The 22,925-nt window shown below is 30.8% G+C and overlaps 1 protein-coding gene across 8 annotated transcripts in view; it reads right to left on the bottom strand.

Moving 5' to 3' along the window:
* Positions 1 to 5,390: 5,390 nt before the first annotated feature.
* Positions 5,391 to 22,925, bottom strand: part of Acsl (Acyl-CoA synthetase long-chain) — a 57,704-nt gene continuing 40,169 nt past the window's right edge. For 7 of the 8 annotated variants that reach the window (XM_017624365.1, XM_017624340.1, XM_017624378.1 and 4 more), the window contains 11 exons: positions 16,981 to 17,116; positions 10,085 to 10,523; positions 9,809 to 10,015; positions 8,529 to 8,688; positions 8,276 to 8,450; positions 8,012 to 8,151; positions 7,766 to 7,938; positions 7,594 to 7,703; positions 7,366 to 7,519; positions 6,044 to 6,319; positions 5,391 to 5,969 (listed from right to left, as the gene is read on the bottom strand). In XM_017624365.1, the coding sequence (XP_017479854.1) occupies positions 5,815 to 5,969; positions 6,044 to 6,319; positions 7,366 to 7,519; positions 7,594 to 7,703; positions 7,766 to 7,938; positions 8,012 to 8,151; positions 8,276 to 8,450; positions 8,529 to 8,688; positions 9,809 to 10,015; positions 10,085 to 10,523; positions 16,981 to 17,116 (2,125 nt within the window). In that variant the 3' untranslated portion in view covers positions 5,391 to 5,814. Of the gene's footprint in view, positions 5,970 to 6,043; positions 6,320 to 7,365; positions 7,520 to 7,593; positions 7,704 to 7,765; positions 7,939 to 8,011; positions 8,152 to 8,275; positions 8,451 to 8,528; positions 8,689 to 9,808; positions 10,016 to 10,084; positions 10,524 to 16,980; positions 17,117 to 17,358; positions 17,503 to 22,925 lie in introns of those variants that run through there. The other variant, XM_017624391.1, reaches the window with a different exon arrangement.

Raw genomic sequence — 22,925 nt, 5'->3', positions numbered from 1 at the left:
CTCTCTCCTTTGCGAGGTTGCGACAATTGTTATAAGAAAAATGGGCAGGGTGGGGGTAACGTTCAGAAAGAATGCCCAATATCTATATTTTTTTAATTATGCACTCATTTGTTTAATGAAAATGTTACATATACATATACCAAGCGAAAGCATAAAGTCTATAGCTTCATTATTCATATGGTCCCAGATTTATATTTGGACAAGGACTGTCACTCCAGCAACACTCCCCAAAAACTCTTTGGGGAACTTGTATGCTGCTACAAGAACAACATAAAGTCTATAGAATGTGTTAAACAGATGAGTGAAAACTACCAGTATTATCACCTGCCAACCCGATAAGTAGGCCACGAAAATAATTTATAACCCTACGTTTTCACATTCTTTAAGCTACTTTCGATTGGTATTTATAAAATGTATTCATTAAACAAATGAGTATAAAATTTATTCATTAAACAAATGAGTACAAAATTAAAAAAAAAATAATAATTTTTTAATACAGTATATTTTGCTTAGCTGCCTATCCTTCTTTGCACGAAAAACGTGTGCACTTAACCGGAAAAAAGCACTTAAGCCAATTTTCTTTACTAATTCAATGAGGAAGGTATCCGAATCCCTATGAAACCAAATACCGAATGATATCTAATAATCTATATAACTACGTAAAATGATAGCCGTTTTCGTTGTTCTGCAAGATGACCAAAATAAATAAAAGCGTGTAAAATTAAGTAATTGTAGGGCCAGTGCAGGTAAACGTAATACTTTCTTTGATAATTAATAATAGTTACAAATTTTTAAGGCAGGTATCGTTAATATGCAAGTACGGCTGGCTTCCAAAACGTATCAATACAGGCCCCTATTATGAGTTGCATTCGATTTTCGACTGTGGTCGAAAGTGCTGAGCGAACGAATTTTCATTTGGTATTATGGCGTTCATTCGATGAAGAATAGCGCTATTGTGAATTTCGCTCGTTTAGGTTGTTCACAATAGTATATTTTTCACCGCTGAGAAGCTTTGTTTACAAATCGAGCAAACAAATAGTGTGCTTATACATATTTATGTAAATTTGTTCTAATTAAAATGAAGTAAAAAAGAAAGCAAGCTTATAAAAACGTGGTAAAATGAGTACAACGAGTTCTGGTTCAACGATTCGTCAGAGGATGAGAGCTTAGTAAACTGGCCAGGAGTAGCAAATGTTTAAGAGAGTTTAAGTTTATTAGCCTTTTGAATATATTTTGATATAAAATATATTTAAGAAATTTGTCTACAGATTCATTAAAAAGTTACGACCATCTAAAGAGGCGTTTGTGAGCCAAATCTATTTAAAATATTTTAAAACTATCAACAGCGCTACGATTTTGTTCTCAGAGATCGTGCCAACAGAGTATTGGGATTTTCTTTCACAAGTAAAACCAGCCTTTCGAGCTTGTGTTTAGTATTCACGATGTTAGAACTGCATGAAATTAATAAAAATTGTTTAAAATTAGTGTCTAGCCGCCAAAATGTAAGAAAACATATACAAAATCATACATTTTTCACAATTTTCTAACACTTCGCTACACCATCGAAAGCAAAATTCTGTTCGACAGAAAATTCGATACTCAACGAAAATTTCGACACGCTTGCATAGCTCATAATACGAATTTCACTTTCGATTTGGATCTTCGCTGGCTATCATAATAAGGGCCACAATGTTTGGAAACTGTTATACTGCGGTATTCAAACTGTTTGTATATGCAGAGTTGCGACACATTGCAACCATATACATTGCATATTTTAAATACTCAATATACCAATGAACAATTTTAATGAATTTTCCATTTTTAAAACACCTATGGTAACCAATAACAAACGAAGCAACAACTTTGTTTCTGATGCGCTGATTGCGCTAGCGATGCGTTTCGATAAAATTTCGGATGCGTTTTGGAAAAGTATACATCAACATTTTGTGGTTTGGCGTTATTGAACGTTATACTTTGTACGTATGCAAAGCAATTGACGTTTTGGTAGTCAGCCTATGTTGAATGCATCTATCGGGGCAGTTTAATTATAAATGTTAAAAATAATGCCGCTTATGCGCATTTTCGGGTAGGTATCTTAAATGTGCACTTAAACACAAAGGCAGCAAAGCAAAATATACTGCATTCAATTTAAAACATCCTGGCAAGGATTCAGCAAATCCACTAGCGAAATATTTATATTCATCTATTAAACAGATGGGTGAAGGTAGTGCAATATTGGGATCTTAGACTAACTGTGATTTAATTATTCCTAAACCTTCTAATGATTTAATTGAACAAAACAAGTAATTTATTTTTTTATTTTTATCTGAAATTTTCTATGCATTATATAAGTATTTTTTTCTCATTAACCATTCATATGCTCTCACCCCCTAGGATTGTCCTATACAAAAAAAAATTGAATTTATGCACCTGTTGTTTTTCTTTACTTTGAAATCAAAAAATATTAAGAGGTCGCTCAAAGTTTACCATGTATTCTATATGGGGGAAAAAACAGTTTTCGTGGAAATTGTATAGAATTCCCGAAAATCTATATTTTTCGATCGGAAAGCTCTGTTATCTTCAGGAGACTTCTAATATTAATACTCTATTGATTATTTAACCATTTTTTAATATTAGCTATTTTTTATAGGCCCCCTAAAACCCCAAAAATGCAGTGTTGGAACCATAAAAAATCACTTTTCCAGAGGGCAATGTAGAAGAACAATATGGGTATCATATAAAAGAGACAATTCAGTATAATTAAAGGAGTTTAAATTTTTTGGTGCATATGGACGAATAAGTACTAAAAAAGTCCTTTTAAAATTGTATTCCTAAATATCCCTGAAAATTTGCATGATGTATTTTTGAAAAAAAAAAATTATGTTAAGGACTAATCTGCCCACCATGACATCCTGCCAACTTGATTAGCATAAAAAAAATATCAGCGCATTTTCAATGCCTACTCGTCCTTGTGAACCAAAATACTTTATTTCTTTAACTACAGAATTCTCTTCTTCATTTAGTACCAATATTATTACTCTACAATGCACTGTTTTTTTTTAAATAATTTTTTAATTTAATTTTTTTTTTAATTTGAAAAACTTTTTAAAAAGTCTAATGTCAGAGAGAAGAACTAAAAGAAACAGTTTCACTATATCTGGCTAATAGTTTCGTGTTTTTATTTTTATTTTTTTTTTATTTTTAAAAGCTTCAATTTTTTTTTATTTCAAAATCATTTAGTAAATGGTTACTATATCATCCAAGTATTTCCTTTAAAATTTGTCATTGATAATGCCAACGAAATTCTCAAATTTCGCCGAACGACTGTCGTTCCTACAATCGGAATAGGGGCGATTATTTCAATTGATGTTCTAGTTTTCTCATTATGGTATTTTTTTCTATTATCTAGAACTAGAACATCAATTGAAATAATCGCCCCTATTCCGATTGTAGGAACAACAGTCGTTCGGCGAAATTTGAGAATTTCGTTGGCATTATCAATGACATAATGTACTACAAATTCTTATTCCTATTATCCTTTCGAAATGAAGAAGTATTGAAAAAGTGTAAAAATCTGTCGTTAATGTTTTTATTTACGACATAATTCGATGCGAACGACATACGACAACCAGAATAGGGCAGAATATGTAATTAGCTATTTTGTTTGTTTGTTTTATATCTCATAGCTCCATAAAGCCACACGCTAAAACAAAACAATCAATATAATCAAGTTTATAGAGCTTGTTTTTAACTCCTTAGTTGTTACATCATGTCGTGGGAACAGGGCTGCAAATTTACAGCGCTAAAACATAAGTATGCATGCTTTTAGGCGCTCAACAAATTTTTTTTGTGGCATATTTTTAACGACGTTAGATTCTCGATAATTAATAGAATTGCGTCAAAAATCCAAATCGCAACTTTATAAACTTACCTCTAATAACGTTTTGAACATTCCAAAGGCCATGAATAGAAAATAAACGATGGGTAATAACTGTTATCAAGCAACGCAAAAAATTAACGCTGGGAAATAACTGTTGTTGGCGACGGAAAGTATATTTCTCCTGCATAACAGTTAACAGGCAACGTAAAAAATAAGCGTTGGGTTATAACTCTTATCGGAGAAATAAAAAATATTTTTCATCTAATAACTGTTATAGAACATTTTTCCGATAGAACTTATAACTGTTATATCCCTGGAATAAACTATTTCACAAATACTAATCCTAGAAATTCAGAAGTGAGCCACCAAACGTGTGGAGTTTATAGGGAAGAGAATGTAAGTAACGTCAGCACCGAGTTTTTGAAATTTCAGTGCTCTAAAAAAATATAACTCCTCAAAACGATTTTTTGATGGCTGTACGAACTCTGTTTTATGAAAAAGTTCGGAAACCTCTGATCTAGCCTCATTTAACCTAAGATTCCCAAAAGCGAATAATTTTTTTTTTTGGTATGGACCGTGAAGCAGTCAATGAAAAAATTTTATATTTTATCGAAGCCAAAAAAGTGTTAAATGCTTTGATTTCTGTTCCAAAGATGCCAATAAATCTAGTACTTTTTTTTAGAGATGGTTTTGAATTTTGATAAAGGTAAAACGTAATCCAAAATATTGCCACTTATTACCCTTTTTAGACTTTTTTCTTTTTCAACACAGATTTTTAATTTACTCTCTTTAAATAACAAATTGTAAGATGTAATATATTACTATGTATGTTTTAGGTTTTGAAATATGTTTTTCAATTTATTTAGTACTATTTTTACATGTTTTTTCTTGCCTCCACAAACGTTTACATACATAAATGTAATATTTACATTTTTCAGTAATACTAAGCAGCTGACAAAAATTTAAAAAAATATGCACTTTTATATAAATACACCGCTCCACGTTGCTGTTTAATTACTATCTAGTTTGCAGCATTCGCTCACACATTCAAACTCTCTCTCTCTTCCCAGTGCTACGTAATTACATCGAAAACATTTTTGTTTATATGATTTTTTTGATTTTAAATATGTAACTTTATTTTTAATTATTGTTTGGTTTAAATTTTAAATATCTTATTTTTTTAGCTTAATATTCAAAGTTCTAATGCTTGCAACAAAGGAGACAAATTTTCACTAGGCTTATCTTAAAAATCACTTATAGCTAAATGCTAAAGTTGCAAGTACCAAATTATACATTTTAGTTACTCTTCTTCTACTTCTATGTGGCTTCCAGCTGTAATTGGAAGCGCCCGTCGTGCATACGATTCAACTGCACGCTACACTTGTCAAATAATTTTTTATATTGTTTTGTTAATTCAAATATCCTCTAGGCGTAAAATATTTATGTATAATTAAATAAACCAGCACTTTAATAGTTAACGTTTCTTGTTTTTTTCTCTTTTTTTCAACTCGTTATACATTATACATTTACATATAATCGTAATAACGCACCTAAAACACATTACAACTTCGATTATATTTAATAATTATAATTTACAAAAAAAAAAATATATTTTGTAATAATATTTATAGTTAAAAAAAGACGTTTGAGGAAACGAAAGATCTAAATTTGTTTTTGTTTTTGCAGCAAACGCAATTTTGCTATTTTGCTGATTTTTCCAGTTTTTTGTAGTTTCTGCCTTTTTTCGCATGCTTTTCTTTTATTATTTAAACTTGAATTTACATTTTTCCGCAACCATTCAATGGCCGGTTGGATTTCCTAATTTTTGCTCGCACCAGTTCGCAAATTTTTAATTTAGCTGAACTTGCCGTGCAACACACCAGAAAAATGTACTTTTATATTTGTTCAAAAACAGCATATCAGTGCATTGACTTTCATGAGGCGTACATGCGATTAATATCGTGCTGGTATTTGTCTTGGATTTCCTTGCGCTTCAGCTTGAAGGCGGCCGTAACGAGCCCCATGTCCGGCGACCAAACCTCCTTGCATAACGTAATGGCTGCGGGCACTTCGTACTTTTGCAATTTGCCTGCATTTGGGGAGGGGAAAATTATTAGTTACGCACATATTTTATTTTTTTTGTTTTGTTTTGTTTTAACTTACATTTCTTAGCGTGCTCAGCAATTTCTTTGATTACCGCCTTCTCCATGGCTGCACTTGCACACAATTCCTCAAACGATTTGTCCTTCAAGCTATTGCGTTCGGCCAACTCTTCGAGGTGCTTGCGATTTGGCACAAGCAACGCCACAGTAAATTGCTTAGAAGGATCACCGTAAATGCAGATATTCTCCACGAGCGGACAGGTTTTCAATTCAGATTCCACTTTGCCGAGTGAAACGTATTCGCCGGCCTGCAGCTTCACCAAATCCTTCTTACGATCTGAGAGAGACAGATGAGGAGAAAAGAAGAGCGTTAGTATGAAATACTTCTGGATAGAAAAAAAAATTAAAAAAAAAAACAACTAAAACAAAAATATTAAGCAATGCAGATAAATAGAAATAAAAAAATTAAGAAAATATTCTTAAAAAAAGTCAAGAAAAACTAAGAAAAATAACGTGATAAACTACCATAAAAGCAGAGTGGAAAAATTAAATGGCATATAAAATGAGTAAAAGCCAAGGAAAAAATATAAGTACAAAAATAATAACAAAAATAAAATAAATTAAAACCGAATTAAATTTACTAAAAATAAACTTAAAAACTAAAAACTAAAATAGAAAAGTATATAAAATAAAAAATTACTTATTAAAAATGTAAGTATTAAAATTAAAAAAAAATCAAAGATATAAAAATATAAGCAAAATTATAAAATTACAAAATTAAAAAACAACAAACTAAAAAAGAACTAAATTCAAGAATAACATCAAATAATAACAAAATGAAATAATAACAAAATTAAAGAAACAATAAAATGAAAAAATAATAAAATTTTAATTTGAACCATTTTAAAATTTACAAAATTAAAAAAGTATATAATTAAAAAACAAAATATAAATAAAAAACTTATACAAAAAAAAAAAGAATTATAAAAAATAATAAACAAAATTAAAAGCAACGAAAAGAGATTTAAAAAAACATGAAAAACGGTTATGATCTTTATATTGCCATAAAAATCTGAACTTAAACCTTAAAATTGGATTTCTATTTTTTCGATAAAATTTTACCGTTATTTTATTTATTCGATCAAGAATAGTCGTTATTTATGGCTTTTAATTTTTTTGATCAAGTTTTGATGGCTATTTTTCATTTTTATTTTTTCGATCATTTATAACCGTTATTTCCAGATTTTTAGATCATAAAGGATTAAAAACGCAGTCTCCATTATATCGGTTAAAAATAATTAAAAAAATATAAATCCAAAATAACGATCTAATTTTACCGAAAAAACTTTAATTAAAATTTAACTATTGTTCTGTTCGACTCACCAATGATTTTAAGTACACCATCTGGATGAATTTCACCAATGTCGCCAGTCTTGAACCATTGTTTGCCATCCTCCTCAAAGAAATCTTCAGCAGTCTTGCCGGGCAATTTGTAGTAACCCTTGGACACGTTATCGCCGCCTATTAACACTTCGCCCTGAAATTAAAATTCGCATTGGTAATTTTCGATTTATGATTATTTTAAAATGTAAATATCAAAATCTTACAAACCTGTGGATATGGTTTATTCGTAATGCGATATCGGCCTTCCTCCCAGTTGACCAGACGTATGTCACAGACCGTCAGCGGTGCACCAGTGCGACCATAAGTCAAATCGCGAGCTACGAATTTAATAATGATTATGATTTAAGATTTCGATTGCCTACTAACTTAAAACACTTACCATCCATAACTGTCGCTCCTGATGTAGTCTCAGTCAGACCATAGCCCTGCACCAATTCTACGCACAAGCAAGTTTTGATTTGTTCGTGTGTGTCGGGCGAGAGTGGCGCACCACCTGACAAAACCAAGCGTACGCGTCCACCCAGCAATTTGGCGACTTTCTGGAACACTAGCCTGTATGTATGGCAGGAAAGGAGAAAATTAATTTACGTTTTATTAAATATTAATCTGTATTTCATTTCATTACTTATCAACCAATGGCGTCTCGTAGCCGCGCTGTGTCCAACGCACTTTGTATTGATAAAGGAATTTGAAGAGCGCTTTCTTAAAGGCGGAGCCTGAATTAATTTTATCGTTAATACCCTTGGAGATGCGGTCCAAAATAAGCTGAAAAGGAAACCATACATTTTCAGATAATGGAGAGAAAATAAAAATATTCACACAATAAAACTTGCAATAAATCTACATAGAAGGAACAAAAAATTGTGCTCTTTAGCCGTCCTTTACTCACCGGCACGGAAGTCATGCAAGTGGGTCTCAATACAGTCGCATCACCTTTGCTACCACGCATAATCTTACTGCTGGTGTCAATCATGGTCAGTGGCGTAGAATAGCCAATGGGGACGCCAGTCATTAGGCAAACACTCTCGGCAAGTAGCTCAAAAACGTGCGCCAGTGGAAGGAAGCTGTATTTTTAGATAGTATAGAAAATTAGGATAGATTAGAAAAATTACTGCAAGATATTTTGGTGGAAGTTACCATACCCAATTAGCACATCATCAGGTCGCACTGCCACCACATCGCAGAATCCTTTCATTGTGGCAATGCAATTGTTGTGTGATAGTACTACACCCTTTGGTGTACCTGTTGACCCGGATGTGTACATGATGATGGCTGTATCCTCAGCTTTGGGTGGAACGCTCTCTAAGAGAGGAGAGACGAAAAGGCAAATTTGTATATCAATAAAATTGATTTTTTAAAATTCTTATTTATAAGCTCTTTATTTAATTGAGATTAATTCATTATCAATCGTGATTTACCAGTTTATTTTTTATTGTAGTGTTAAAAAAAAGGGAGAATGATTGCTATGTATTGCGGACATCATCACGCGGGATTTTGCCGCGTTACTAAGACTTCTACTATTTTTAATAAGTATTTTTTACCATTATTTTTATATTATTTTATTACCATTACCATTATTTTTGTATTTTCATTTTATTATCATTATTTTTGTTTTATGATTTTAAAATTTTACGATATAAGACAATATGATACTTAATCGCCCAATTATTTTTTGTATCACATATTATTTTTTAATTCATATTTCCGTACAAAGTATATGTATGTGTTTCTATTTTTTATTATTTTTTGTATCACATAGTATTTTTTAATTCATATTTCCGTACAAAGTATATGTATGTGTTTCTATTACTTTTTATTTTTAAATTCTTTTCCGTTAATTTTTTTATTTGGTTACTTTTTATTTTATATTTTATTTTTTCTCCTATAATTTTTTTATTTATTGTTATTCTATTTTATTCTTTTACATAATTTCTTGTTATATTGTCACTTTTTTTTATTTTCCGCTTTATTTTTTATTTAACTTTTTCACTTTTTTATTATATTTTTGTATCCATTTATTTTTATTTTTTTCACATATTGGTATCTTAAATTTTTTATTTTTTATTATAAATGATATTTTTGCAGTTTTTATTCAATTCTTTACATATTTTTTCTTTGTTTACTTAAGTATTTTATTTTCACTCAAGTATAAATTTTTATATTTTCCTTGTTATTAAGTTTGTTATTCATTATACATTCATACATACAAAAGTTATTATTAATTTATTTTTTTAATTCTCCAATTTTTTTCTTCGCATCTTTTTCATTAATGGTTAAATTTTTTAAATCTTAATTTGCTTAATTTTTTTCTATAGTTAATTTATTTTTGTTTTTATTTTTTTATTATATATACATATTGCTATAATATTTAATACTCATCTTCTGGTATTTTCACAATTCTTATTCAACTCTACCAACTCACCAAATTTACTTTCCTGTCCCATGCGCACCACTTGCGAGAAAGCGATTATCTTCGCGCCACTCTTAAATCCCGTTGTTTCAGTCTTGTGCAGCTGATCCTCCATGTAAATTACGGTATCAACTTTGGGACACTTATCCAACAACTGTTTGAATTTGGGCAACAACTCATGTGAAGTGATCACAGTGGTGACTTCGGTTTCACTGATACCTAACAACAAATAGTACAAACAAATATTATAAAAAGTGAAAACAGACAAAAAAAAAACAGTAAACTCACAATGCGCCACTCCTTCATCACCCAGTGTGGCATAGACGGTTACAATGGACATAGCCTGCTTGAAGCAACCATGCGCCGCAATCATCCACTCAGCGCGAGTCTCCGCAAAGATGACAATATTTTGACGCGCATTCAGTCCACACTCGCGCAGACCACGCCCAAAAGCGGTAGCCATACGATCCGCTTCAATGAAATTCTTCCACTTATACTCGCCCATATTGTATTTCTTGAAGATGCGTCCATTCGGTTGCAACTCATCCTCTTCGCTGAGGATTTGACGTGTGCCCAAGCAACGTTTGTTCGAATGCACTTTGGCGACATAGTTGAACATCTTTTCCAGTGTGTCAATGTTATTTTGCAGCATTTTTACGTGCACTTCCCGTGGTGGCTCAATGGTGTGATAGGTCAACGAATGTTCGTCGGAGCTGACGACACGCGCCTGAAAGAATATCAAAATTTGGAGGAACTGAGTAAAACTGGAAACTTAATAGGGCAGAAGAGAGATTAGAACAGAAGTAGGCCAGTTAGGGCGGGTTCTGTGGGTTGCGATTGTGTAAGATGACTTTTGTAGACATTTATTTAAATAGCAGTGTTGGAGAAAAAACTATAAGTTCGAAGGTGAGCAAACAAAGCAATCCAGAAAAACAATAAAGAAGGAAACGCAGAGTTTCGCCTAAAAGGATGCAACTTTTTAATCGATTTATTGTAAAGGCAATTTGATAGGGTCATATGCGGCATATGCATAAGAGCCATATTGGTCAACTATACTCTTAGACGAAACTCTTAAACGACAAAATTCTTCTCTACGAAGGTGTTGTTACTCGTTTTCTTCCATGCAAAGAATGTTCTAAAAAAATTTGTGTGAGGAAAAATTATTTTTTGAAACTGGAAACCATTTTTTTTTTAATTTAAAAACGTTAAAAAATTAATTAGAAAGTTTGCAATTTCGATAACACTTTGTTGAGTTTTCATAATTGTTGTGCAAAGTTTAAAATTTGTACTTACATGGTTTTGCTAGATAATGAGCTAAACTCTTATACATATGTACATTAAACTAATGCTAATGAAACATTAAATAAACAAAAGAAAAATAGCCAAAACTTGTTAAAATGTCGGGTCCCTATTTATTCTTCCGCCACTGTATACAGAATTATTTACATATTTATAAATATATTTAGAACACCTTTTATAGTTTAAGAAAGTAATTTTTCCACCATTTGGGTCCAAGGGTTGACAGCAAATAAAAAGGGGATCTTAAAACTTTAAAACACTTATCGGAGATTTTTAATGTGGATTCTAGAATATTGAAATAATTAACACTTTGAAGATATAGATGCAGTAACCTTTTTTAATTTAAAAATATTTTCAATAAAAAATTATGATTTAGTTAAAAAAAAATCGAAGAAAGTTTTACGTAAAAAAATTTAACAAAAATAATTAATTTAAAAAAAAAAAAACAAAACCGACTTCAATTCTCATAAAAATTTAAGAGTACCGTTAATTTCGTCAAGATCAAATGATCGGGTCTAAACCAAAGTAGTATTGGACCACCTCTGAGCTACCACCTTTCCTTTAAAAATTTAAAGATTTATAGAAATCGGTTGACGTCGTCCAAAGTTATGCGGTAACATATGGACATAAAAACAAGGCAAAAAAATAATCCGACAAAAATTAAAAAATAAATAAAATAAGAAAAAACAAGAATTTAGAGATAAAACAAAATTAAAAAATAAAAAAAAATAAAAAATAAAATTAAAAGCAAAATTTAAAAATATAAAACAAAATTGAAAGAATAAACAATTAAAATAAATAAAAAGCTTCAAAACAAAATTAAAAAACTTCAAAAAACAAATCGAAAATCAAAAAAATTAATGATGAATAAATTAAATTGAAAAATTGTAATCAAAAGAGTGGAAAAGAAAATTTTTATACAAAAATTTGTTGATGATAAATAAGAATAAATAGAAATAATAACAACGCATTCCGTGGAAATTTCGATTTTATCCTCCTTCTGAACGTGTTAAAAAATTTTCCGCTCAGGCATCTTCAAGATGTTAATACTTCGATACAACAAACAACCAGTGATTAATAAAATTTCAATGCCAATTCACAGTGTATACCGGGTAAATACAGGCAAGCAGCCAACAACAAAGGAAAAATAATAATAAACAATTAAGGATATTCAACTTAAAAGCAAACAAAAAAACGTGTGAGGTGATCAAATTAAAAACAAAAACAAAAACAATGAATGAGAACAAAACCTCAATGTCGTCCGCGGCATATCTGGGCTTCTCGTCCGTGTCTGAGCCAAATTTTTTAACTGGAACAGCCTGGCGCAAAAAGCAAAATAGGAAAAGATATGACAACAAACTGGTAATAAACAAAGCGAATGAGAGAGAGGGCAACTAATAGCACAGCTAAAAAAAACTATACCGATGATTGGCAAAATATTTACTTAAACATACATACACGTATGTACATTAGGGTGGTCCAATAAAAAAGTAAAGTCGGAATTTTAATGCTCTCCCTCCTAGGATTGTTTTATATAAAAAAAAAATATAGCCCTTTTTTCATTTTGAAAAAAAAAATATTTTCATGTATTTTATATGGAAAAAATTATAATTTTTCGTAGAAATGATATAGATTTCTTGAAAATGGATATTTTCGATCGAAAAAGTCTGTTTCTCTTTAGGAGACTACACAAATGTTTTTTTGCGAGTTATTAATATTAAATATTTGTATAGGTCCCAAAAAACCAAAAAATATGCAATGGTGGAACCCCTATAGAAACGTTAGTATTACAAATGCTGAAATTAACATGTGGGTATTATTATTGGAAGTCCCCTGAGGAGAAACAGCGTTTTCCCGATAGAAAAATATTGACTTTCAAGAATTCCATACCATTTCCATGAAGAGTTGTTTTTTCCCCCATATAAATTACAAGAAAAACTTTAAGCGCTTTGAGCGACGTCTAAATATTTTTTGATTTCGAAATAAAAAAAGAGAGGTGCATATATTGTTTTTCGATATAGAACAATAATAAATAGGCATTAAAATCCCGACTTTACTTTTTCACAAGCATTTTTGACCCCGCTAATGTACATATATATGTGTATGTGTATGTCCATATGTACGTAGCTATTATGTATGTACAGATGTACTATATTTATATGCCTTATACATAAGTAAATAAGTGTAAAATTAACTACCTGTCTGTGTGTATTTTTCCGCTCTGTGTATTGCTTGCTGGGTCGCGCGATTAAAAGTCCATTAAAATTTTCTTAACAAATTTACAGCCAATAAAAATATGGACATACTAACTATGTTTGAATTTATATTGTAGATAAAGAGCAAATTTCAAGGTTCTTCTTATCTTGAAAAAAAAAACAATAATACCAGTAATAAAAAACCAATTTAAGTGCTATTAAAAATTTTTAATACCAAATTTGTCCTTACCTTATTTATTTCAACTTTTAAATGAAAAACTTTTAGCAATTACTTCCTAATGTGAGTTTAGTTATCCAATTGTTCATTTTACCATTCTTAAAAATAAGTTTGTTAAGCGAAGGGTGTCTTGTGGTCCTTCTCTCGCAGGTCTCACTAAAAAATTCAATGAGGTTTGTTCACACTTGCCTGGTCATCAGGTTATATGGTCATGTGCTTATATTTTTTATTCAGTTTGCAACAAAAAAAAACACTACAGAAAAATGATTTATAACCAGATAATCTGATAACTAAGCAAGTGTGAACAACCTAAATATGCTTTTTACATCTGTGGGCAGCGTTGTCGCTCAGGATTTTTTTGCCTATCAAAATTTTTACCCAAAGTGTTCAACCAAACCAACCAAAAGTGAAGTTTTGCATTATATGTATTCGCTACTTGAAATGCAGCATGTCTTTTGAGTCATCGTGTACCAAAGAAATAAAACGCGAAGGCTATTTCTGAACTCTTGTTAATCATACACGTAAGAAAAGGAGTCTTTACCCAGGAGGTCCATATTTTAGCCAAAATTAATAACTCCTAGGATACGAGAAACTTTCAATTACGCTATCAAATTTCAAAAACTCAAAATGTCGGATCCTATGTCTGCCATAAGATATAAGAAGTTAATATATTTCCTTAAAACTTTGAATCGCATTGTTTTTGGGGTCGATGATTACTTATGTAAACTCAATTTTTAAAAATTTAGAATGGCGGATCCTATATGGCAGACATAAGATATAAGAAGTTAATAGACTTTCATAAAACTTTGTATCGAAGGGTTTTCAGGGTCGCGAATCTAAAAACAATTTTCGAAAATTTAAAATGATGAACCCAATATGGCGGTTATGAAAACATAAGAATTTAATAGATTTCCATAAAAGTTGGTGTTAAAAATTTTTTGGATTCGTATTCGCCCATATTAATATCTATATTTAAAAGTCTTACGTTTGGGATGTGGTGCATTTATTTGTGTATTTAGGATGTGCCACTATAATGCTCCTACAAGCTTTTATTTTATTTTTTCTTTTTTTTTAGCAGGAAAGCTATAATAGATGTCAATTTTAAATTACTAAAAACACAAATAAAACTACTACATAAATGTCAATCAATTTAATTACACTTTTTCCAAGATCTTTAATTTATAAATTGTAGTCCTGAGTCGACCATTTTCTTGTGTTACAGTCAAGATGTACAAAAAAGCACATATCGGAGTTAAAGAACACTCTTTACAAAGTAATTTGGTCTATCGTTTAATCAATTTTATGGGGGAAGGTAGGTGAAGGTTTAATTTGAATTTAGTCCGCTTATTAGGTTTAAATTAGTCTGTATTCCTAAAGAAGTAAGAACTAATGATGGAAATAAGTTTATCTCGCATTGCGGTAAAAAAATGTAAGGATATTGAAAAAAAATCATTGAATATCAAAGATCCAAAATAATTTGGAACAAATTCGTTAGAAAACCGACATTCTCGAGATCAAAATGCAAATTAAGATTAAAGATACCAAAAACTTATTAGTTTTCTACCATAAATTACTGTATGGATTCCTTCTGCATAAATTAAGGAGGAAAGTTAATTAATAACAAGTACAGAAGTATACAGTATTGGCCATATCTATAGCACCCCAATTTCAAAGTGATATTGTTTGCCACTTATGCTAATTATTAATTTTTAAGCACTTGCGATTAAAACACAGTTCATTCTCTAACAAATCCCACATAAACCCAAGTTTTAAACTTTGTAAAAGACTACAAAAAAATTCGACGAATTTTCACTTAAATTTCAAACTTTTTTCTCAGAAGTGTTAGAATTTTTTTGAGTATGCAGTTTTATAGTCCAATCAATTTTAGCACATTCCAAGTTTCAAGTCGCATTTACTTCCATATAACGAATGAACACAATTTATTTTTATATGGCAGAAACCCGCAAAACTTAGTTTGTCACAATAAATTTAAAGCTAGAACTTAAATATATTTGAGGATGAGCTGCCATTAGCATGAATTATTATTTAAAAGAACTTAATGAGTTTAACCCAGGAAAATTATAATAGTTAACTTCAAATATAATACCGATGGCAGTTGACTAACACATATGAGTTAGAAGTATGAAAAGTGAGTTGTCTACTATTCGACTGAATTTAATGAATATTTACATATGTAGCGTATAGACTACCGGCTTTAGTTCGTATAAATCTCCTGTGCAATAAATGAAAGTTTATTGAAGATGTCATTCGGACTTCAAACTGTCAAATAAATGAAAATTACAAGCGTCTTTCAGATTGAATTGCAGCACATCAATATTTTATTAAGCATTAGAAAACAATTTTTAGTACTTTAGTGAAATGAGCAGCAATATAAAGTTCATACATATGTATATAAAGTACAGTGAAACTTCGACACAAAGACTTAAAAGGGCGAAAGTAAATATTGGTTAAGTTTTATTTTTCTTTTTAATTTCGTTTATTCTCCCAAACTGGAAAGTTCCGAAAATCTAGAAAGTTTCACTAGCTGTCGAAATTATTATCGAAATGTTATGAAAAATCCGGTTTATTCGAAAAATCAAGATTTAAAAAAAAAACGCCTATACATAGATACCCCCAAAAAACAAGGTGGAAACCGGTTTTGGACAACCAAGTTAATGATCTTAGCATCTACATCTGGCGCACATTTGTGAAGATGCGGCCGCTGTGTCTGAGTGGTCAGAGGTGCGTACTAGCACTCCGTAAAACCGAGCAACATCTAAATTAGAAACAGTTTTTTCTAACAGCGGTCGCCCTTCGGCAAGCAATGGCAAACCTCTGAGCTTGAGAAGTCATTTGCTATTCGGAGGCGGCGTAAGATTGTAGGAGGAGAAGCTCGGCTCGATAAGCACCTAAATACTATTTTTATTATGTATGCTATTGTGAAGAGAACTTTGAAGAAAGGTAATTTGTTCAAAAACATTTGCTACAATGAGTTTAATGTTTTATCGAAGCTTTACTGTATAAAAACCACTAGAACAAGCAACTACGATTTTTGCATAGTACATATCGCATTACAAGACTCCAACTTACACAACTTATTTTGCGACTTAACTAAGGAAACGACTGCAATTAGCCAATGGTCAGTTACTTTTAGATTTCCTGACAGTAGCAAAAACATTTATGCACTTAAAGTAACGTGAAAAAAATGATTGATAATCACCAATTATGATAATGAACATGTTATATATGAAATTCATTAAAACGACTACACTAGGGGACAATTAAAAGTTTTCGCAAGTAAAATAGATATATAAAAATAAAGTGACTTTATTTAATGTCAAAGGCGGATGAGTAGTAAATGTCTAAACAAACTATGTATTAATGTAAATTTGTAGCAGACTCAAAGATCACAAGCATGTGTAATATGAATTTTATTTTTGTTTTGCTCTCACCTTGACGCGACGCGACTCCTCTCTTCGTTTCCATGGTCGCTGCAACACCAAATATACCGGCAATGTGATTATGTCACACACAAAAGCGAGCACCTTTATGGCGCCGATCGCACTCTGCACCCAAAAGCTCTCCATCCTGCAGATTAAAAATATGATGAAAGCACAAATTAGTGTCACACATTAAAAATTTAAAAGTTATAAAATAAATCAAGTGCCAAAGTCACATTTTAAAGGCGCACGATCAGCGATCAATGATCAACGATCTCTGTTTGATTGTACATTGATCTTGTAGGAAATTAAATAATTGATGAGCTGATGATAAATATTTACTGCCGAAAACAATTCAGTTATCAATTATTGTATTCACATTAAACTTACTGCCCGGAAAATTTCAAAAAAATAGAAAGAAACAACAACGCACGCACACGCGCAAAACAACGAGGCACTTGATAACAGCAACGCCTAAAATACGAACGGCTAAAAGTAATTAAGTACTAAACGCCACCGCAAATGCGACTAAACTAAAAATTAAACATGAAAATATTTCATTAAACGCGCTCTAGTGTGCCTCCTGAGTACTTTTACTCTTTTACTGATAGGGTCCGGAAGGTAATCTCAAATTTTTTTCGAAATTTAGAGCTACAAGTGCAACTTGCAGTAGTAGTAGTCATGAGTCGCGTGCTCTTTTACTAGTATTAGTAAAGGGTGATAAGACTGATGGTAGTATTTGTGAAAAGGACGGTAGCAACGACGACGGCAAGATCGACTGATAACAGCACGCCAAATATGTTCGAAAACACAACACACGTCACTTATGTACTTGCATTCGCTCAGTTTTAAATTGTGCGCGACGCCACCTTCGTTTCGTTCATTCACACACTCCTCTTTCTCTCTCTCTCTCTCTCTCTCTCTCTCTCTCTCTCTCTGAGTGCTGCGAACGGCGCGGAGGATAAGTAGAAGACCTTGCACGATCAGTTTGCTGCTATCGGCGTTGGTACTTAATTGTGCTAATTTACATGTGAAATGCGCACAATAACAAAAATAAAAAATAAAAAATATTAAATAAAAATCAAAAAATATCAAATATTATATAAAAATCAAATACTATAAAATAAAAACTATAAAATAAAAATTTTTAAATATAAAATTAAAATTAAAAAGTTGCAATTTAAAAAATTAAATTTAAATTAAAAAAATATAAAATATTATTTAAAAAATTTAAGTTTCTTTTATGCAATTTTAGTTGAGAACTTTTTAATAGAAATGAAACTCTAAAAAATTTAATTTTCACGAAATAATATAAAACAGAGTAAAATAAAGTATACAGATAACATAGAAAAATATAAAATAAAAATTAAAAGATATAAAATAAAATTTAAAAAATTCGTTAGAAAACCGACATTCTCGAGATCAAAATGCAAATTAAGATTAAAGATACCAAAAACTTATTAGTTTTCTACCATAAATTACTGTATGGATTCCTTCTGCATAAATTAAGGAGGGAAGTTAATTAATAACAAGTACAGAAGTATACAGTATTGGCCATATCTATAGCACCCCAATTTCAAAGTGATATTGTTTGCCACTTATGCTAATTATTAATTTTTAAGCACTTGCGATTAAAACACAGTTCATTCTCTAACAAATCCCACATAAACCCAAGTTTTAAACTTTGTAAAAGACTACAAAAAAATTCGACGAATTTTCACTTAAATTTCAAACTTTTTTCTCAGAAGTGTTAGAATTTTTTTGAGTATGCAGTTTTATAGTCCAATCAATTTTAGCACATTCCAAGTTTCAAGTCGCATTTACTTCCATATAACGAATGAACACAATTTATTTTTATATGGCAGAAACCCGCAAAACTTAGTTTGTCACAATAAATTTAAAGCTAGAACTTAAATATATTTGAGGATGAGCTGCCATTAGCATGAATTATTATTTAAAAGAACTTAATGAGTTTAACCCAGGAAAATTATAATAGTTAACTTCAAATATAATACCGATGGCAGTTGACTAACACATATGAGTTAGAAGTATGAAAAGTGAGTTGTCTACTATTCGACTGAAATTAATGAATATTTACATATGTAGCGTATAGACTACCGGCTTTAGTTCGTATAAATCTCCTGTGCAATAAATGAAAGTTTATTGAAGATGTCTCTCTCTCTCTCTCTCTCTTTCTCTCTCTCTCTCTCTCTCTCTCTCTGAGTGCTGCGAACGGCGCGGAGGATAAGTAGAAGACCTTGCACGATCAGTTTGCTGCTATCGGCGTTGGTACTTAATTGTGCTAATTTACATGTGAAATGCGCACAATAACAAAAATAAAAAATAAAAAATATTAAATAAAAATCAAAAAATATCAAATATTATATAAAAATCAAATACTATAAAATAAAAACTATAAAATAAAAATTTTTAAATATAAAATTAAAATTAAAAAGTTGCAATTTAAAAAATTAAATTTAAATTAAAAAAGTATAAAATATTATTTAAAAAATTTAAGTTTCTTTTATGCAATTTTAGTTGTGAACTTTTTAATAGAAATTAAACTCTAAAAAATTTAATTTTCACGAAATAATATAAAACAGAGTAAAATAAAGTATACAGATAACAAGAAAAATATAAAATAAAAATTAAAAGATATAAAATAAAATTTAAAAAATTAAAAATAAAAATAAAATAAAAACAACATTAAATTAAAAAAAATACAAACAAAGATTAAAAATAACAAATAAAAATTAAAATTAAAGATATAAAATGAAAATTCAGAAATTAAATGAAAATTAAAACAAAAGTAAAGTTTTAAAAATATAAATACAAGTAGTTTTTAGCAAAAAAACGACTTAAAAAATATATATATGTATATATTTAATGATCCAATGATCGGATCTAAACCAAATTAGTATGGGACCATCTCTGAGATACTACCTTCCCGTTGCAAAAAGAATTATTATCGGTTGACGTAGGCCAAAGTTATGCGGTAACATACATTAAATAAAAAAAATATATATTCCGACGACCTGATAACCTCCTCCTTTTTTGGAAGTCGTTAAAAAATTTAAGAATATAAAACAAATATTACAAAAATATAAAATAAAAATAAAATATCAAATAAAATCAAATAAAATACAAATTTAAGAATTTAATTTTTGGAAATTGGGCGGTACGGGGTTCAAAACTGGGCCTTACTGAATTGTAGTACACATTTTAAGTTTTGAGTCTGTAGTATTTAGTGTGCGATATGTACGCAACAGCATTGACAATGTCAACACTATCTTTATGGTTACTACCTTGCTTAACTGACAAGAGTACTGCGCTAAGTTTTAAGGTTATCGATAACAAACAAAATATATACATACATGTTTTCGTTTAAAGTAAAAAACTGCGTATCAAGATAATGCAAAACCTCGTAAGTGGGGCTGTCCCAATTTTACAGGAGAGGTTTTATTTCAAAACGAATCTCTCTTTTATCTCTACTTTTTATATCTAAATATCGATATTTTTGTATAACCGGCTAAGGCTTGATGCCAGGAGCTTCTGGTAACCAAATCAAATTTTTTGCACCAAAGTCAGTGACGTCAGTTTAAACGGCGATATATATTTATGAATTAAAGCGGCCAACCGTATTGATCGAAAATTAATCGATTGTATTAAGCATGATTGACAGTCTACACTGAGGGAAATAATGCATAGTAAAAATGAATACTTTATATTTGATTGTTGTTTAAAAATGTTCGTATTTAAAAATAATATTTTCATACAAAATTTATTACGCACGTATTTGACTGTTCACATCTGAGTATGTATATGTAAGTGTACATACGCACCCCAAGCATGCAGAGCGCCGCACTGAGAGCGGTGACAAAACACACATACACACATAGCAAGAATGGTAGAATGAGAGTAGAATTCTCAAGAATTTCTGTCAATCGTGCATACATAGTACATACATATTTATCCGGACAAATCGCGTTCTGTGGTGTTGATGGATATTCAACATTTGAAAGCAAATTCATATGGCTGGGTGTAGCTGAGTGCGCAAAGATGCTTGCCACAAGTTGTTGGTATCCGGAGATGGTCGGGTTCGAATTCCGCTGCAGGCAACATGCAAATAAATTTTTTTTTTGTAGTTTTTTCTTGATTATTCACTTCTCGGATGCTTTTTCAGTACGAACGCGGTCATTTTAATATGCGCGTAATTGAATTGAATATTTACCGATATACAGTACTTTCGTTGACGTTTATAGTAAGATCAATTACGTTTCTATTTGATTTTAATATTTTTTTCCCTCAGTGTAAGTACCCCACTTATGCTTGAGCCAAGCATTGACGGTGATTGATAGAAAATAGAATGTCGCAACCGATTGACGGACACATCATTGCTCTTTCAAAACGGGGAAACAGTAAATTCGTAAAAACATAAAAAAAGTCAGCCTTATCATGAGTTTCATTTTCCCCGAACCGGTTCACGCTTCCATGAATTACCTTGGGCGGATGAAAAATTTTCAGATGATTTTTTTTTTTTTAGGTCGAAACTCAGGATAAGGCAGGGTATGTATGGTGAATTTAACTTCTGACAGTTTGGAGAACGAGTTCATCTGCTTGCTGATAGTTACAGATGCACTGAACCGAGCTGTGAAAAGTTACATACCTCCTAACTTCGTTTCAGGGCAACCCAAACCATTTAAACACTAAGGTTGATTGAAGCAAACGCTAATCCATTGACTGAACCGTTTGATAAAGAAAGTGTGCAACCACCAGAGTATTTATAGAAAGAAAGGTTCCAGTAAATAGAAGGAGTCAAATGAATGCTAAAAGGCAACGGAAGGAAGTTGAAACCACACTAAAGAAAGATCAAAACATTTCAGGAAGGAAATTGATTGGCAGGGAAGACTCGAAAGTAAAGTAAGGATCGAAAATCATGAAATTTTCTTATCATTTCAAATTTTCGATTCGATTTCGATATTTACAAAGTTTTTATTTTCGATTGTGGTCGTGCTTGAAACATATCTTAAGTTTGTACTTGTATAAAATCCATGCTTAAAACTCTAGAGCATTTTTATCAAATTTCTACTTAAAGTTAAAATGAAATCAACATAAAAAATATGACCACAATAAACACCAACAAATCGATAGGTTATGCCGGTCGAAGAACATACGATACTAATTTTGAGCCCAATAAAATTTGGCCAGTTATTATTTTTATTGTGTTAAAAACTCGTGTACTTTGCACAGTTAATAATTAGTTTCCTAATCTACAGACTATAATGCATATACGTATGTTCTTTCGCAACAATAATACTCGGTCCTCACTCATTGAAGATTGCAACATAAAACTACGCACCTGCAAAACAGGGCTATAAAAACAAAAGCATAAAAATCGAGTAAAGCATATTAAAAGAAAGATCTGATAAGGTATGCTTGGTAGCAAAAATGCAGTTCACAACACAACAAGAACTAGGACTTAACACATCGATAAAAGTAATAAATACTTTAAAGAACTTATCTGTGCTGAAGTTTTATTTTCGTACAAAAATCAGTCAGTAGATAAAGCGCTTCGTCGATAAATTTACGGCATTTATTTTATTACTTTGTTCGCTTAATGCACTTATTCAATAAATTATTTTAATTTCTTCCCTCCTTTCACTTTTTTTGCAGTTTCTTTTTAGATACTGCTATCAGTAATAATAGGTTAATCATTGCAGGACTTGTAGGAAATACGCTTGGAAGAACTCTGTCTGTATCAAAATCTTAGCTATGATTAATTCAACAAACCAGCATTAATTTCTTATCAACCAAAAATTTATACATATGGGCAAATCTAAAAAACAGGTACACTTTCAAAACAAAAAGTTTAATTTTTTAATTTGTGGGCACACCTAAATATGTTTTATATATGATTCTTTCGTAATCTCTTAATAAATCAATAAATAATATAACAA

Source organism: Rhagoletis zephyria, unplaced genomic scaffold, assembly GCF_001687245.7.
Source record: "Rhagoletis zephyria isolate East Lansing unplaced genomic scaffold, Rhagoletis_zephyria_1.1 Rzeph_scaffold_00057, whole genome shotgun sequence".
NCBI lineage: Eukaryota > Metazoa > Arthropoda > Insecta > Diptera > Tephritidae > Rhagoletis > Rhagoletis zephyria.
The sequence above is the reverse complement of the archived record's forward strand: the minus strand, read 5'-3'. Positions and strand labels throughout refer to the sequence as shown.